Raw genomic sequence first — 19785 nt, 5'->3', positions numbered from 1 at the left:
AAAAGCTTCTTTTTGCAATTCTGGGGTACATGCAAATTGGCTGCATTAGGTGTATGCCATGCACGCCTTGAAATCACAAAAAGAAGCCCTTGTTAGTGTCAATGATGTCATTCCCATTGTGCAGTAAAGCTGTGCAAGAAGATCTCAACTACAGGTTTCCAAATCCTCCATTAGAAATGGGGTTTTCCAATTTGATTTGGAAGTATAGTTTGCCAAACTCTGATTTCCCAGCCAAGCAAGTTGAGATGGGAATTTTGTACAATACAAAATCCAAGACTATAGAACCCGAGATTCAAAAGAACCCACTTACAATGAACCCACTTACACACTGGAAATGAAGGAAACAAGGAAGATGAACATATAAAATATATAATATAATTATAATTCAGAAATACATAAAAGCAAATATGATATTTCCATAAGAAGAAGAACCGCTGCAGTTCAAAACCCTGTTCTTCAAGACATCCAAAATGAAGATAGGAAAAGGAAGGGGGAAGCTACATCACACCGGTGCCCTGACACACCAGTGGATTTAGACTTGTGTGGTTAACAAAAAAAGCAAAGTGTGCTGCTGATATACCGCCTCATAGCACTTAAAGCTCTCTCTGGACGGTTTACAATTTTTAAATTTATTCTACAGGATACACATACCCTCCCACACACATATCCCAGTGAACTTGGTATTCGTCTTACCAACCTCAGAAAGATGGAAGGCTGAGTCAGCCTTAAGCTGTCAGATCTGTTGGCCATCTGAGATGGCTGTCAGATCTGTTGGTCACAGTCATGGAAATTCACTGTGTGTATGTCTGAATGACAAATAATAATAATAAGCATGTACCATCAAGTCAATTCTGACTTATCGCAACCCTTTCCAGGTAGAGAGTTCTCAGAAGTGGTTTTCCATTCCCTTCTTCTGGGTCCATCCTGGGACTGTGCAGCTTGCCCAAGGCCACGCAGGCTGGCTCTTCTCCCAGAAGGCACAGTGGGGATTTGAAGTCCCAATCTCTGGCTCTGCAGTCAGATACCTACCCACTGAACATTCAAGCAAGCTGGCAATGATAAAAGCACTCCTTAAGTATCTCATTTACCTTGAAAGCCCTACTAGGGTCACTATAAGTCAGATAAGACATGACAGAATGTAATAAACAAAACAACTAGTGATACCCATTGCCTAAAATGATATCCTTCCAGTGAATATTTGAAAAACATCTCCCCTATTCCTGAAAGAAACAAGGTGGACTGTAAAGCCACCGCACTTCACAACAGGACTCTTCACTGAGCTTCAACATTTTTTAAGACAGTGTAGTCTCATGGACTGAATATTTACAAACACGGCAGTGCTGTATGCAGCAAATCAGTCAGGGAACAGATAACAAGATGTCTCATGTGCTTTGAAGTTCTGATGAAAACCAGACGTTTCCATTTAAAAGGGCTTTTCCTTTTTGGAAAAAAAATGTATAAGCCCTGATTTGGGTTTTATTTGAATGCAGGGGGGTTGGACCTTAACCAAGAGACTGACACATCTGGCTGGCTTGACCTCCCCACTTCTGAAATCCTACACTGACTAACATTACAGGGCAAAATGTTAAAGACAGCATTTTACACCTTTGGTATTCAAAACTCGAAGAAAAGGGAGAGGTAGTGCTCTAATCTGTGCTGCAGCGAGGGGACTGTGGAGATGGTAGATTTTTAAAATCATCAAGAGTAGAGCTATTCTTATGCTTTTGGTTTATTGTTTATTTGAATTTTATTATTTCCATTTTTTGTTATTTTAAATGGTACTTGGTGGCATATACATATATGTTGTAAACACCCAGAATGGCCTTGGCCAATTGGGTGGAATAGATAGATAGATAGATAGATAGATAGATAGATAGATAGATAGATAGATAGATAGATAGATAGATAGATAGATAGATAGATAGATAGATAGATAGATAGATAGACAGACAGACAGACAGACAGACAGACAGACAGACAGACAGACAGACAGACAGACAGACAGACAGACAGACAGACAGACTGACTGACTGACTGACTGACTGACTGACTGACTGACTGACTGACTGATTGATTGATTGATTGATTGATTGATTAAAAAGTTCCAAACTGTGGTTCACTATATACTTATAGTATTCCATTAATACAGGGTTGGTTGATCAGGGTCTCTGTGCTAATGGAGATACTCACCACATGAGCTCAAGGCTTTGCAGGCAGTCTCTTCTACCGAGTATTTTTCTTTTATTAAATTTTAGAGGTATTTGATATTGCCCTTGGTATAAAGACTAAAGGTAAAGGTAAAGGTTCCCCTTGACAATTTTTGTCCAGTCGTGTTCGACTCTAGGGGGCGGTGCTCATCCCCATTTCCAAGCCATAGAGCCAGCGTTTTGTCCGAAGACAATCTTCCGTGGCCACATGGCCAGTACGACTTAGACACGGAACGCTGTTACCTTCCCGCCGAAGTGGCCCCTATTTATCTACTTGCATTTGCATGCTTTCGAACCGCTAGATTGGCGGGAGCTGGGACAAGCGATGGGCGCTCACTCCGTCGCGTGGATTCGATCTTATGACTGCTTGGTCTTCTGACCCTGCAGCACAGGCTTCTGCGGTTTAGCCCGCAGCGCCACCACGTCCTACCCAATATTTATTTAATTCATGTCTTTAAATATTTTCCCTGCATTTTACCCTCTCCTATTATATATTATTTTGAGTCACTTTGTTTTTATTTTTGGTGAGCATATTGATCATCTTTTCATCATTTGTTTTGATTGATTCAGAGTGCACTTTCTCTGCAACTTCAACTTGTTCTCCCTGGCTTTTTATACACACATCATATGGTCATTAGTATGGATCCCAAGAAGAGCCAGCAGAGTTTTCCTCAACAAATGGGAACTTTCTGCCTACTAATTATTGATTCAGGCCCTGTACCCCTGCAAAACCAATCATCAAGTTTAGAAGAGCCTTTGGAATAACCTGCTAAGTGATACAGAGAACTGTTGCTTCAAAACGGAATTGATGGAATATGGGGTATAATTATATACGGTACTTACATGAATCAAAATAACTTCTATTCAAACAGCCCTTTCAGCTCAGTTTTCTATTAGATAACTTTACGAGTTTATATACTACTATTTGCTTTCAAAGAAAAAAACTAGATCTTTTTTTTTCATTATAACACTGGATCTACATGTGCAGGGGAGAATTGCTTTTTCAGTAGCTCTATAATAAAATCAAACACAAGAGACATTCATTTTAACTTTCTAGGAAAACTTCTCTTCACCTAAGCTCCTCTCTCTAGGACAAGATGCAAGTCCAATAGCCATTGGACCTTGTTCATGAAGAAAAAAGGGGAAGTGGAGAGAAGAAAGACAGTCTATCCCAATAGTGCTGTACATTATTTCCATAAAAATGCCAAGTAGAAACCTTGAAATAAAATAGTAGGAACAAAAAAAAAACACAAAATCATGGGAGTGGGGTATGTGCCCTTTTAAATGAATTATTATTCATTGTAGACTAACATGTGAGCAAAGGTTGGGGATGCACTGTGTAGCCCCACCCTTAATGTTATCTGGGCTCCAAGCAGCCATCGGTACAGAGCAAATATTCAAGGGTCAGATCCTTCAAATGAACATCTGTCCACATGATATAGGTGCACCTCTTCCTCTAGTCGCTGCCCGTTACTGCCCCATCACAATATACAAATACTTTCCAAACCCACTCTCAAATCCAGAAACCAGTATGTCCCAAATAAATTCTACAACATGTCAGAGGTTCTGCTCACATAAGGGAGTATTTTCCAGTGGAAATATTAATCCTTTTTCCTTGGAAAGGCATTCCGATCAAAGAGACATGCCCTCTGAAGCCAAAGGTCAACAAAGGGGAGAGAAAGGAATTTCTCTCTATGCATATAAATCACATGAAGAAGCTTTTCTTATCTTAATGTTTCTTTCAACTTGTGGAGAACAATCCTGCACAATAATGCCTGATGCTTTGTTTTATTTAACGCCAAAGGTATATGTGGATGTTGAGATAAGGCACTGGTTACTGTTACTCAGAATGTGCTGGATCCACCATCAGAACAATGTCATCTCAAACAGGGTCACAGGCATTTGAAGGCACTGTTCCTTTGATTTCAAAAGGACCTCTGTCTTGATCTGGACAGCCTCAGACTAAGGGAAGCACTATTCCTTTGAAAAATTATCAGACACTGAGTAGGACCTCTTTCTGATCACTGACAAAAGGCATGAAGTCAACAGGAGAGCTGCATAAACAGGATGGCATTCAAGGGATTAAGCAAATGGGAGGACTATTAATTCATCTGGTAATTGGGGGACTATAATAAGAAATTCTGGAGTTGTAGCAAATGAACTGTTTCTATGCAGGAATACCAACCAGGTCCAATGGACTTGGAAAAATACTGTCTGACACCTTTAGAAATGCAAATGACACCAATATCTAAAACAATATAATTCAAGACATTTAGAAGCTACCTCCCCACACACACACACACCAGGCAGACATTTGACAAAACAAAAGTAAGGGAGGCAATAAGACATTTGCTCTTTGTACCAATGACAAGAGTTGTGTTGAGTTGAGCTGGCTGAAAATTGCAGTGCAAACTGGACAGGTGGGAAACAAGGGTACAAGGAAAGACTTTCCTTGACATTTTATTTGGGAATCTGACCCATCTGTGGGATTAGCTACTTGAAAGGCAAATCACTGCTGTAACAATTTGTTATATGCCAAACAGAGTGTTATACGCTTCCACAACTGTCCAAAGTATTCCCTTATGTTTGATGTACAAAGCCTGAGGTTATTTTCCTTTATTTTCTCTCAGCGTCCTTCGTGAGTTTGTTTTTAAAAAGTCACTCTGCATGTGTGTACAGAGAAGAGAATTTTAAGGTGGTGGTGTTTACATCAAAGGGGTTGTTTTTCATCTAGCCTATCTGCAGAAAATATTTTTCTTTGATGACGTCTTGAGCAGCATGTGGGCCAATGGCATTGCTGGCACTTGAGCCCACCACAAACATGCAATGAAACCTTGGTTTCAAAACTTACAGCAGGCTATGGAATTGGCTGCACATGGCCCACCTCTACTGCCATAGTTCCAACTAACTCCCCTGTCAAAATTGACCAATGTCAATTTTAATGAAACTAGGTGCAGTCAAACATAAGTTGATAACCTCAGGTAGAGCTAGTGACACCAAATGTATACCTGATTTCATCCTAATTGCAATGGGTAGGCACAGCAGAGAAACAAAGCAGACAGAACAGAGGCAAGGCACCAATTCTTCAACACAAACTTGACACTGAACTCTTGTTGCACTACGCCCAAACCTGGCGACAGCTCTTTGTTTTCCATCTTCTGTATTTTATGGAAATAATTTTATTTTTATTACAACAACTGTGTGGATTCTAGAGCAAGTTCTGAACCTAGTCTAAAGGATGATTGGCTCTACTATGCCACCTTTAGAAATTGCAAAAAGCACTCAAATTTTTGCTTGTCTTCATGAAGAGGACTACTGAGGCCAGCCAGTAGTTCTTACAGCCTTGAGAGCAAGATCAGATAAGTGACATGTTCCTTGACCCAAACAAGATATCTTGTTCCTCATGAGAGGACTCTCTAGAATTATAGTCATGTACACAAGGGTGTCAAATAAGACTGCCACGATAGACTAACACACCATAAACCCAATTCATATAGAAATGCCCCTCAGACGGTTAAATACCTATGCTTTGTTTTTATACTAAATTAAGAACAGAAAACAAGCAGAGAGTGAGGAACAGCAACAAGAAATAAGCAAGCTAGATTTAAAAAAAATAATTCTGCATTATAGGTTTGATCATAAACTGGAAGCTGTTAATACTTTCCTGTTCAGTAGCCAACAAGAACACTTGCAAACACAAAACAACTTTTAATTCTATAGGAGTTCAAAGAAAGCATTTGTATGAATGGCCAGCAGAGCAGAAAATAAATATTAGCAACATGAATGAGTTGCTTGAGCTCTTTATTTCTATGCATTTCAGGCATCTCAGTTATAAAGATATATTTATCAGTCACTGTACTTAATAGGACACATGCATATTATTAGCACCCTAAGAAAGTTGGATATCCAGAAAGATTTTTATTCCAGGATCTGACAGCACACTGGCACTTGGAGCTGAAGTAGCATATAATGAAAGCAAATGTTTACAAAAAACATTCCAGACACCACATTAATTTAAGAGGGTTCAACAAAACAGATATACAAGAATAGTATGTTAGCTACTCTCCAATCCCCACAATTAGATTTTGGGCACATGTGTTCCAAGAAAAGGAGGTAAACATTTCTGAAGAGAAACATACTGGAGTGAATGAGATTATTTGCTTATTTGATCTCAAAGAACAATTATATGTGAAATGACCAATATGCCCATGGTCAGTGAAACAATTGGAATTATTGCAGTGACATTGGGATTACTACCTGAGAACACATCCCCATTAAATAAGAAAAGTTAGTTGTTGTAGGTTTTTCGGGCTCTTTATTTCTATGAAGTTAAAAAAAGTTACTTTGAAATGCTGAGCTAAAAAGTAAGATCCAAAGAGGAGAGGGGAATGAACATAATCACAGTCACACAATCAATGAACAAAAGAGCTGAAATAGACTCAAAATGTCATTGAATCCAACCTTCAACCAAAGTGGGAAATCCATAACTATACTATCCTTGACAAATGACCATCCAACCTCTGCTTAAAAGTCTCCAATGCAGAAGAGTCCATTACCTTCTGAGATAGTACATTCCATAATTGAATAGCTCTTACCACCAGGAAGTTCTTTCTAATATTTGTCAAAAGCTCATTTCTTGTCATTTGAATCTATTACTTCACATCCAACCCTATGCAAAAAGCATGCTTCCCTCTCAGCCTGCTCTTTTGCAGGTTAAACATACCCTAATCGCTCAAGCATTCCTCAGAATGCTTTAGCCTTTTTGCTTTTGCCTGATATGTGTAAAGATTGGCATGTTAGGAAATGTATGTTAGGACACTTATAAAGACTGGTATGTTTCAAAAATGGAAACAGAGGGTCCACAATTTTTCCAGACACATTAGTGAAACATGAGGCAAAATAATAAAATTAATAGAAGGAGAACATTAACAAAATTGAAATGCATATATACACCTCGCCTACCCGAACTGGTTGACAGGAAAAAAAAATTAAGATATAAGTGTTGGAAATAAGACTGAATTTCAAAATATTTATTTGTTTGTTTGTTTGTTTGTTTATAACTTATATGCCGCCCACACTACCCAAAGGTCTCTGGGCGGCTTACAACATTTAAAATACAATAAAAAGGCAAAATAATTAAAATGCAATTTAAAATATATACTTTAAAAATTGCTAGCGGACCCAAAGCTGATATTATTTCAATTAAAAGCTTTCTGGAACAGGAAGGTTTTGACCTGGCGCCGAAATGTCATCAGCGTCGGCGCCAGACAAATCTCAGTCGGGAGGGCATTTCATAGTCTGGGGGCAGCTGCCGAAAAGGCCTTTTATCTACAAGCCATCCCTCTTATCTCCTTGAGAGATGGCTCTTTCAGAAGGGTCCCCTGGCTAGATCTTAACTGCCGGGTAGGTTCATATGCAAGGAGGCGGTCCTTCAGGTATCCAGGGCCCAAGTCATTTAGGGCTTTATATGTCAAAACAAGCACTTTGAATGGGGCCCGGGTAGCAACTGGTAGCCAATGTAACTTAAACAGAATCAGCTTAATATGTTCCCTAGTGGTCCCACCACTCACCAGCCGCGCAGCTTGATTCTCGATTTACACATAATCTTTTGCTCAAACTACTAGGAATAGGAGGTCTACATGTTTTTATTTATCATTGCTATACATAAAAGGAAGGACAAGAAAACAACATGACATGATGTACGATATCATTCTGGAAAAAGTACCACACAGGTGGTCAGGTTATGATGACTAAAGGTTGCCTAACAGCTAGCAGATAATCTTATATATTATTAGGTTTAACAATAATGAAATCAACACTATGTCAACCCCTGAAGCTTCAACCATTAACCATTTGTAACTGTGCTCTTTAACAAGGAAATACAAAAAAAAAAAAAAAACCAGGCAGAAATTATTAATTACCTCACAACATTAATGGTGTCCCTCTGTGTCATTTTATACAATTCTGAAAACTACACTCATAGAATCATAGAATAATGGAGTCAGAAGGGGCCTTTAAGGCCATAAAGTCCAAGCTCCTGCTCAATGTAGGACTCCAATCAAAGGATATTTGCAAGATAGTTATCTAAATTTCTTTTCAATACCGCCAGCGTTAGAACATTCACCACGTCCTGAAGTAATTGGCTCCATTGTTGTACCACTCTTAAAAATTAGGAGTTTTTTTCTGATATTCAACTGAAATTTGGCTTCCTGTCGCTTGAGCTCATTATTATGTGTCCTGCACTCAGATGATTGAGATGAGATCCTGCTCCCCTGCTCTCTATGACAGTTTTTCAAGTATTTCAAAATTGCTGTCATATCTCCCTCAGGCTTCTTTTCTCAAGGCTAAACACATCCAGTTCTTTCAGTCTTTCCTCATAGAGCTTGGCTTCCAATTCCCAGATCATCCTTGTTGCCTTCCTTTGAACTTGTTCCAATTTGTCAGCATCCTTCTTGAAGTACTGTGTCTAGAACTAGTCTCCTGACAGTTACACACGCACTGGTAACATCTCGCATAGATTACTGCAATGCGCTCTACGTGGTGCTGCCTTTGAAGATGGTCTGACGGCTGCAACTGGTCCAGAATCGAGCTGCGCGGCTGGTGAGTGGTGCGACTGCCAGGGAACACATCAAGCCGATTCTGTTTAAATTACTGTACATTGGATACCAGCTGCTGCCTGGGCCCAATTTAAAGTGCTTGTTTTGACATATAAAGCCCTAAACGGCTTGGGCCCTGGATACCTGAAGGACCGCCTCCTTCCATATGAATCTACCCGGCAGTTAAGATCTAGCCGGGGGGCCCTTTTGAAAGAACCATCCCTCAAGGAGGTAAGAGGGATGGCTTGTAGACAAAGGGCCTTTTTGGCAGCTGCCCCCAGACTAGGGAATGCCCTCCCAACTGAAATTCGTCAGGTGACGACGCTGATGACATTTCGGCACCAGATCAAAAACTTCCTGTTCCAGCAGGCTTTTAATTTAAATAATATCAACTGTGGGTCCTGATGGCAATTTTTAGAGTATGTATTTTAATTGTATTTTAATTGTTGTAAGCCGCCCAGAGACCTTTGAGTAGTGTGGGCGGCATATAAGTTAAATCAATCAATCAATCAATCAATCAATCACTCAACAAACAAACAAACAAACAAACAAGACACAGTACCTTTGAGTCCTAACCAGTACCAAATAGAGGGGAACTAGTACGGTAATTCATGGGATTGGGAGAATATACTTGTATTCATGCATCCTAAAATAGCATTTGCCTTTTTTTTTGCAGCCACATTGCACTGTTGGCTCATATTCAATTCCAAGACATTTCTCATGCACCATATTGTTAAGCCATCTTGTGACTATGGGGTTTTCTTTTTCCTAGACGAAGAACTTTGCACCTATCCTTGTTAAATTTCATTCTCTTGTTTTCAGCCCAGTCCTCGAGCCTACCAAGATCTTTTTGAATGTTGTTTCTATCGTCTAGGGCATTAGCTCTTCCGCCCAATTTTATGTCATCTACAGATCTGATAAGCATTCCCTGCACTGCCTCATCTTACTGCTGGAAGGCAAATCCACAATGTTAGCTCTATTCCAAGACTGTACACCCACAACATTAAAAGAGGTGCATATAATCTGACTGTCACGTGGGTTCTATAGTTTCATCAAATTTCAGTTATATATGCAGTTCAAGATTTTGTTTTAGAGACTTTCCATTCTCCTTGGCCCAACAGTAACAATATTTCTAAAAAGTATAGAAAGAGAAATTCTAGTCAAAAACCAGTATGTAGGGGGCTGAGGGTTTTGTTAAAACTGCTGGAATCACTTGTCAAAGTTATTTTCCATTTAAAAAAAGCAGTTTCTTGCCTCAAAATGGGTATGGATCAGATACTGCATTTCAAAATAATTCACTGAACCATTTCTAAAGTATAGGCTGCAGCATACAGTGAGCACTCCTCCTCAAAGTCTGTTTGAAATGATGAAATGTGATGCATATGTTTGCTTTTAACATAAGAGTTAAACTGTAGTCCTCTTATGAACATGTGTGTAATTTTCAGAACTGTAAAAAAAATGACACAAAGGGACACTCTAGGATGCTGTGATGTGATGAGTAATTTCTGCCTGTTGTTTCTTTTGAGTGTTTCCTTGCTGATAACTGTTCTGTGCTGATGACTGTTCAGGTGAGAAATCTGCTCATATGAAGTGTAACACCTGAGAAGCATTAGGCAAAATTATAGGCCAAAATCCTGTTGTCTAACTCTCTGCCCAGCAAAAAATAGATTGGGCACCAGAAACATTTAATTTCCACTCATTAAAAGCTTTCTATTCCCCACCTCCCAGTTTCAGGTTCTGAGGCTCCATATAGCTCCATTTTGTCCTGGGGAAGCCTCTGGGGCCTCAGGACTGGGATGCAGAGGCCTTTAAAATATTAAAATTGCCACTGGATCACTGCCACTAAGATAAGGATTTTTGACTTTTAAAGCCTCTCCCCACCCATCCAACAGTTCCTGAGGACTTCTCCAGGGCAAAGGGGATCCCCAGGGAGCCTCAGAACCTAAAACAGGAGGACAGGAAGGTTTTAACTAGTGTAAATGAAACATTTCCACCATCCAAACTGGATTACACTGAGCACAAAGTTACACAACAGGGTTTTGCCCAATGAAGGAATAAAGGCTTCTCAGATATTACACTTCATATGAGCAGATCACTCACCTAAGCGCAAAGCCACACAACAGGATTTTGCCCATTGATTTATCAAAATGTTTTATCTTGGTTTTCATCCTGAAGGGTTTGCATTTAGCTAACAAACCTTATACTGTACCACACAAAATACTATATGATCATTCATTCTGTGTTTAAATCATGTAATAAACCAGAGCCTGGTACTGGTTTGGGATGACATGAGGGCCATTTGGCTCAGACCTCACATTTATGGAGGGCCTCCGATTTAAAATGCACCATGATTCTTATGGTTCTGTTTGGCATTTCTTCATATTTTAATACATCAGGAGCCTCAAAAAATCGGGAGTGGCCTGGGCCTCCCTCAACTTCTGAGAGGCCCGGAGTAAAAACTTTAGATCAAGGTGGACAATTCTGTTGCTCAGATCCTTGAATATCTCGGGGAAACCCCATAACTTTGGAAACAGGCTGCTGGGGAAGCACAGACCTCTTCTTGTTGAAGTTCTTGATGCATGTTCAACAAGCTTCAACAGAGTTGTGCTGCTGATGGGAGTAAATCACTCATGTGAATGGTTACATGCTGGGTCCAATTCACAACATATGAATAGAGGTCTGAGGGTTCACCATATGCAGCTGTTCGAGATTAAGAAAAGAAAGTGGGAAAAGGAGATATGTTTAGGGGGGGGAACCCACTAATTTCAGGCATCCTTTGTACACAGCTCTTCTTAAGTTATAACAAGACAGTAACATATACTGTGGTGAATGTCATGTTATTATTTTTTTAAAAAAAAACACCCTCCCCCCTCCAAAAAAAAAAAAAAAACAGCCACCGCCACTGAATCCTACACATTGACTAGAATGTTTTCAAACTTTCACTCCCTTTTGATATCAGGAATTGCTTTTCACTGAGTCCTTTGTGTGTTCTGAATGTCTGGAAGCCAAAATATTTTGTTTTAACTCCCACTCTATAGTATTTCCCAGCTGTGTACTTACATGGTGTAATAAAAGGATTTAACAAATGGGAAATAGCAGCTGCATTTGGAAATTCCTTTTGTGCTTGCTCTTCATTTGACAGATTCAGCAATGTGCAACAACTGCCATGTCAGACCTGGAGTGGCTTCCGCTTCAAGTATTTCAGCCCCAGCCCCTTGGATTTTATGGGAGGGCGGGAGGGATTCAAGACAATTGGAAGGAGGTACTTCCCACTGCACAGCTGAAGATACTGACAATGTATTTCTACTCTTTGGCATCCCTTTGGTATTGTTACTCCTTTCTCCACAAAAGGTGGGAATAAAGAAAATTAAAAACCTTCAATCATGCACACTTAAGAAATTATCTGATTTAATTTTTATTTTATTTTAAAACGTCGTGTGTCCTGGCTCTTTGTGCATATGTAGAGGCTTTATGACTAAGAAATCTTGAGAGGGTAGAAGTAGAATTAAAGGACAGGGAAGCATTTACTGCAGGGAAGATAAATGACAAAGAAAATGCTAAAAGTTTAATATTTAATAGGGTGATTGTTTGCAGTGAACAGTATCTGGGATGTTTCTTGTAAAGTGGATATTTCAATACACATTGTTTTGCCCACTAAAGGAAGGGGATGTATAAATAAGATAATTACAGCACAAATGTACTCATTTGGAAGTAATTCCCAAATGGTTCCACTGAAACTCACTTCTCAGAAATTATGTTTCTTATTACAGCCTTATTTAGCCTCATACAGAATGGATGATGTTTTTTCCTTCTATGAACATAACTTAGCAGCCCCACCACTTCTCTTGTGTGTATGGATCGTTCACTTGACTTGAGGAAGATGTCATGACATGCCTGATTAACTTTTTTTCTGTAGGGAGATGCAGGAGATTCTGGTCTGAGAAGGTATTTATCCAAGATCTGAGCACACCTCCTCTAAACATGTTCAGAGTGCTTCTCCAATCACCACCACCACCACTGGGTAATAACAGGAAAGTATGGAAGAGTGCTTCCAGTACGATAAATGTCAGCTGTTATCTGGACATGGGTGAGCAGATGGGCACTGTATCCTTTCCAAGTGTCTGAAGCTCTGTGGATAGCAGTCTTTGGAAGACAACCCCCACCCCCATTTCTGTCAATTTCCAATGAGTATTTTGAAAGCAGCAGCATTTACATGTTGTAAATTGTTACGTTTCTTTCCTCCTTTCAATGAGAAGGAATCAGGTATGCCTTCTGATTAACACACTCCAGTCATTAACATGTGATTATGTGGGCTGCATATTGAGCACCTGCCAGAAGACAAAATCCAGTACTTTGCTACATCTGTGCAAGACTTTTTTACATTTTCTTTTGTACTTTGACAGCTTGGGGAGAAATACGGGTTTTGCATCTCTGCTCAGCAGAGTGAAGCTGTGGATGTGAAATATTTTTGCAGCGGTGAGCAAAGAATACCATGAACCTTCACTTAGTTCCTCAGGTTATGAAAAATCCAAAAGTAACATCTTTCACTGCCCTGAAACATTAATCTTTTTAACATACCATGTCACTGACAATCACACATGGGCTAGAACATCCCTCCTTGTTTATAAGGATTATCTATTCTGGAATTTGGCCAGCGATATCCTAATTCATAACAGTTTTATGAGATACCTTTATGTCTTATAAATGCTCTCTTTTTATGTGAGGCTCACAAATGCTTACGGCAATGTTTACCATAGAGAAATGTAAGGGATATATCACTTTCTCTTAACACTCCACAGCAGGTGCTACAAGACATGCATCAAATGCCATGTCAATGTATGCAATGAAGGGTTTGTGTGTGTAGGTGACAATGCCTGAAATCATCCAGTTTTATTCTGACATTTATAACAGAACCATTCTATTCTATTCGATTCTGTTCTATTCTATTCTATTCTATTCTATTCTGTTGCCCATGTTATTCTAAAACTACAACATTCTGTGAGGGCTCTGTAGATGATGCGTTCTGGCTTGTTAATAGACATTGTGCTATGTTTTTGTGTCATCAAGTTGCATCCAACTTATGACAATCCTAATAAGGTTTTCAAGGTATGTGAGATAGTTAAGGAGTAGTTTTAGCACTGCCATCTCCCCAGCGGATTTCCATGGCCAAGAAAGATTGTAAGCCAGGTCTCCTGGGTTTTAGTTCATCACTCTATCCACTACACCATACTAGCTTGATGGATATCTGCGTTTAAGTCAAATAGTTTCCATGTTAATTGCAGCAGGTACAGGCTCCCAGTGAAATATTTTGCCTTCTATAGAAACATTCTTTTTTTTAGAGTATTAACACATCTGAAATTGTTTTCTTCTGTTTGAAAATTGTATTGTCATTCAAACTTCAAGTTCCATCACCAGAAAACATTACTCTTCTTCTACTACAGTGACTTACCTAAGACAGTTCTGATTTAAATGCAATGATTCCCATGTAACAACTCACAAGAAGCACCAATACACATCTGTCTCCCACACTGTACCTGACTGCTACAGTGAAAATTCTCTTAGATCAGGCACTGGCACGTGTTTCATCGCTCTGAATTTATGGACAAATTGGAAGGAAAGGAGATTTGATTACTAAATGCACTGCAAGCGCTGTGAGTCCTGACCCTGCCCAGGGCACTAGGGATGACTTGTGGCCCACCTAGTATTCATCGGGGAGTGCCCTCTCCCTCCAGTAACAAGACTCCTCTGTAAAGAACACAAAAAATCAGAGCTTAGAAAAGCTCTGTCCATGTTCGCTAGTGGACTGTCGGAATTAACAGCCGAAAAAAAGTTTCCACTTCTGACGAAAACTGTTCCATGAGCAATCATAAGGGAATACCCGCCATCTCTGTCAAGCAGTCATAGCTCCAAAAGGCCTGTCTCAACTCTACAGAACCGATGAATTCAACCATAAGAAGAGGGCTTGTTAAATATTATAGTCACAATAGTAGCTTTTTAATTTCCCATTATTTTGGGCACAGGCACCCTTTTCCTCACTTTTCCAACTCCTTGCCTTTCTGTGGCACCATACAAAAAGAAGGCTCCCAGAATGTCAAATTCTACTTAGGACCAAATACTTTCAGTCATAAGCAGTCCATCAGTTAGGAGAAATCACTTGAAGAATTATGTACAGCCGATCAAATATCTCCTCAAGGAGATGTGGTTTCGGTGCTAACAATTTTCTGGAACTTTATCCAAGAAGGCTAGAATTCCACCAGCACCACCCAACTGTGATATATATATGTGTGTGTATATATATATATATATATTTGAAACAAGAAAAGTGAAACCAGTATGTTCAGGCACTTGAGTGACGTTTGTACACCTTTGTCAGAAATCTGACGAAAGAGAATAAACGTGTGGCTACTTTAACTTCTGGGAGGTACAGCGTGTGTTGTCATAAAGTTGCAGTAGTAGAGAAATACATCTGGATGAAGATTTGGAACTGCCCACAATGTAATTCAATATCATGTCTTGTCTCTCTCTCTCTCTCTTTAAAAAATCAATTCTTAATATATGAAATGAACATAAAAGATCAGTTACTACAAAAGCAGCACATTTGATCACATTTAATTTCTTAAACCTCGAACACCTGGATTCAGACTCATATTTTTCTTTCATTACACAACTTGAGGAGACAGGTTGTGCCTTGGGGGAACCTCAGAAGATTGGGAATCCTCTCAGAATTACTTACAACTACAGAGAGGAAATACATTTTATCCAAGTATTAGCAAAGAAAGAGCTTCTTATGAGAAGCTTGATAGTAAAGAAAAGGCAGATGTCCTGTATATATTCAGAATTGGGAAACGTTCCCTGAATATCCAGGAAAGTATTGCGTTCCTCCACCACCACCACACACACACACAATCTCCTAGTTCTGGTGACACCAGGCGGTAAAAGAGCAACACATGGGCAACACTACCACAAGACAGCCAGTGTCACAGAAAGGAACAGAGAGGAAATCAGGTGTTTCCTGAATCTGTTGAGAGAGGGGAAGAGGCAGGAGCAAACCATGTACCAATACTAGGTACTGTTACTGGTCCAACATGAGAGTGAGATCCTGAGCTGAGAGGGAAAAAGATAGGTAGGCAGGGATAAATCTATATTGAAAACGAGGGCTTCAGAGCAGGAAGGACAGGTGAGTAGCTTTAGACATCACTGCTGGAAAGTGCTTGGCCAGCTCGAAAGACAACAGGTTTGCTGTGTACCAGCATTTATTGTGTTTATCTCCCCACCTCTGCCCTACTGTAAGCAGAACAAAATAAATAGCAACTCAGAGTTGAGGGAAATGTTCAGAAAGAGTGGAATGGAGGGAAAGAGTGCAGACAGGTATCAGAAGCACTCATAGAAGTGAGTTTTATTGTGGAATCCCAGGCATAGAGATAAGCACCAAAGAAACCAATGGACTTGCTTCCAGATAAGTCAGCACCAACCTAGTCTTACACGACTCCCCTTTCTGCCTGGAAGGAGCAGCTGCAAAAGGAGGTAGAAGAAATAATTCTAGATAATAATCATCTTAGAACTGCATTGCTGGATGGGAAGGAGGGGTTGTAAGGGAACAGAGGTGGCAAGTGTTGGTGGTGGGTTTGTCAATTATGATCAGTTTTCCAAATATGTACGCTCTTTTTTTCATCATTGCATCATTGAAAAAGCCTAAGTCGGAATGCCTTTAAAATGCTTGAATGCAGCTAGATTTTTCATGTCCTTCAGACTGGATGGCAGGGGTGCTAAGGTGTTACAAAAATGCTTCCATAGGCTGCATGCAAACCACAGGCTATATCTTGCACACCCTGATCTATTGCTTCAAATATTTATATAAAGCAGCAGTCATTTTAGTTTGGGACGATTCACAAAAATTCTGACAAAAATTGATAATGGTTGTTGTGGGTTTTTCGGGCTCTTTGGCCGTGTTCTGAAGGTTGTTGTTCCTAATGTTTCGCCAGTCTCTGTGGCCGGCATCTTCAGAGGACAACACTTTGTGCTCTGGTATAGTTTGCTTGGGAGTTGAGTATTAATTGTATTGGCAAAACTTTAGGAAGAACAACCTTCGGAACATGGCCAAAGAGCCTGAAAACCCCACAACAACCATTAGATCCTAGCCATGAAAGCCTTCGCAAAAAATTGATAATGTTGTGTTGGAATTTTATTTACAACCTCACATGCTATCTGCAGCTTGAGTGACTGGGAGGGATTTTTTGGGGCTGGGATGATTGTCTATTTATCCAACACTAACCAATTGTTCATTCCAGCTTTTGAAATTTGAAGAGAGCCCAGTTGGCAGCAATTGTTTGTTGCTGTTCAGCTGATCTTCATTTTGTTGTCGGTATGTGTGTAGCAAAGAAAGCAGTATACACAAGTCTATAATTTCAAGAAACTTTAAGTAAAGAAATGTTTTTTATTCTTTCTCCTACAAATATCTCAGAGAGACGTACTGAGACTTTAAGTGCTAGTTAATGAGAAAGGGGTGGACTCTGGGGAACTTGTAGCTAGTCTCTTTGGATTTCTGTACTTATACCTTGTAGCAAAAAAAGAAATTTAACAGAAATCCAGAACTGTGCAGAGTGCTTAAAACACTCGATTTAATTATGAAAGCTCCACACTGCCCTCACCCACCCTCCAGCAAGCTTACCAGCTTCGAAAAGATGAAGGGCTGAGTCAATCTTGAGCCAGCTGTCAGATCCATTGATAGCAAACACTGACCATGAGCAGAGTTTTGGCTGTAACTACTGCTCCACAAGGCTTTTTGAGGCCTTTTTGGACTCAAAGGATTTCCCCTCCATGTTGAAGTTCTACTTATTACCCCTTCTCACTTTCCCAAAGAGATAATTATGCTGCAGGGAGGAAGTGCAACACCGGCTCTTCCCACACAGCGAAAGACATATTTTGTAACTCTCAGGGCACAGGATAGAGTTCTACTGCAGGAGATTATACAGCCAACACAGTAAGTAGTCTACAGGGAAATGACCTAAGACTATGACTATATGGTCTACATGCAGAGGACATTCTATGTGTCAGGTACTGAGGAAAGAAACAAACATTACAACCATTTCTTGTGTCTTATCTACACAATGTACACCCATAACTTCAGTGTCACTGTCAGATATTCCTGAGTCATAGGTCAATTTTTAAAACTGCTTTGCCTATGGCAGCAGGCTAAAATGAGACATATTGTATTTTTCAAATGCTAACACAACCAAGGGAGATGTACAGAGCCCAACAGATGACAAACTGGGTCTCTCTATGATACATATTATCTACAGGGTAGAAGACACAGAGACTGTGTCAAAATTATCATTTAAGGCTAAGTGCTTGAACCCCAGGCTAACATTACAGTAAGCAGAAGGAAGAAAAGTAGTTCACTTTACTGAAATGGAATATGCATTAGAGAAAGGGCAAGCCATAAAAATGCTTACAGCTGTTTGGTTTCCTGATTAACCAATTATTGCCTGCAATCATCACATTGGTTTAGCCGCTAAGAGGCTTTGTGGCCACAAAAGATATTGAGGCAGTAAATGATGTTAAGAAGTAAATCAGGCATAGCAATTGGTGTTGGTGGTGCTGGTGATAATGATGTTGATCATGTATTTGAGGCATGTTCCACTCTTCCCCTTAAGAGGTTTGGGTAGATGCCAGTTTGCATCAAGGCAGGACAAAGAGACCTTGGTTCACAGCATTCCATTGACTCTACTGGCTAGGTTTGATTGGAGATGCAGTCCAACACAATCTAGAAAACTGCAATTGCACATCTCATCTTACATAATATAGAGAGACGTTTCCTGTTCAAGGTGATACCGTTCAAGAACCTTCAGGAAGGGATTAAGTTTGCTATCACTACTATCTCAAAAAGGTTGGTACCTTTTCTTTTTCTAATTAAGAATGCACCACAGTTTAGCAATCTGTTCAACCTAACCTATTATGACATTGTTAAATATCGTTATTATCAAGAGTTGCACTCAACAGGACTCCGAAAATTGCCACTGATTTAGGACATACCATTCTATGCTGAGTTGAGATAACACTGTTCCAGTCAGCGTCTTGTTGAATTGTGTTGACTAGAGTCGGTAGCTCCTCAGAGTGAGGTTTGTTGTGCAATATGGTGTGCAGAGGCAGATGGGAAGCCGCAAGCTCTTCATTGTTGCCTTCTTCCTGTTCTTGTGATGCTAAGTCCTGGGTCATTGCTTCCTCTCCATCAGCTGCAAATGGAGAGGTGGCCTGCTTGGAAGACATTCTTCTACAAAAAGAGAAGAACAGGAAAAAAAAAACATACCAAAACATATTAAATGAAAATGCCAGGCTGGAAGTAAAACAAAGAAAAAGAATAACTCCAAAAAGGATACAAAGGGAGCATTAATTTGATGGCAGTAGATTTTATGGTCTGAGTGCCAATGGAAAAATCCTATGCTTGCTTACTCAACAAAAAGCACAGTATGTTCAATTGAGCTTATTCATGTTATTCTGCAATGTCTTTTTAAAATTATTTTAATGCAAAAACATGTGCTGGGGAACCAATATGGATTTACCTCAATGGATCACTCCTGGCATTTGGAGTGGGGGGGGGCAGAGATTATTTTGGCACTTAGCAAGTATCAAACAGTTTAAAACCCCACTAATCGCAATACTACCTGGTCCATATAATGCTTTCTTTTAGGAAAATTTAAGACATTTGCTAATAACATCTTAAAGTGTAGACCAACCATCTTTAAATAAGTTCTATAGATTGTGTAAAGAGTAGCTGCTCACCAACCAGTATGGCATTGTACCTATAAACCAAAAGTCTGGAGGTACTGCCAACACAAATAAGCAATGACTGATAGTATAATGTAACAAGTCTCTTTCTGATGTATCAAACCCAGTTACAAGTAATTCATAATATAGAGAGAACAAGTCTCAAGATACAGTCAACCCTTGACTTACAAACTTAATCCATTCCAGAAGGAAGTTTG

General features: G+C 39.7%; 1 protein-coding gene across 22 annotated transcripts in view; it reads right to left on the bottom strand.

Moving 5' to 3' along the window:
• The window catches only part of SOX6 (SRY-box transcription factor 6), a 561796-nt gene that overhangs the window by 313061 nt on the left and 228950 nt on the right, over positions 1 to 19785 (bottom strand). For all 22 annotated transcript variants that reach the window (XM_072985711.2, XM_078383897.1, XM_078383892.1 and 19 more), the window contains one exon: positions 18836 to 19073. In XM_072985711.2, the coding sequence (XP_072841812.1) occupies positions 18836 to 19069 (234 nt within the window). In that variant the 5' untranslated portion in view covers positions 19070 to 19073. The remainder of the gene's footprint in view (positions 1 to 18835; positions 19074 to 19785) is intronic.

Source organism: Pogona vitticeps, chromosome 1, assembly GCF_051106095.1.
Source record: "Pogona vitticeps strain Pit_001003342236 chromosome 1, PviZW2.1, whole genome shotgun sequence".
NCBI lineage: Eukaryota > Metazoa > Chordata > Lepidosauria > Squamata > Agamidae > Pogona > Pogona vitticeps.
Note: the sequence above shows the minus strand (reverse complement) of the source record. Positions and strands in the feature narration are given on the sequence as shown.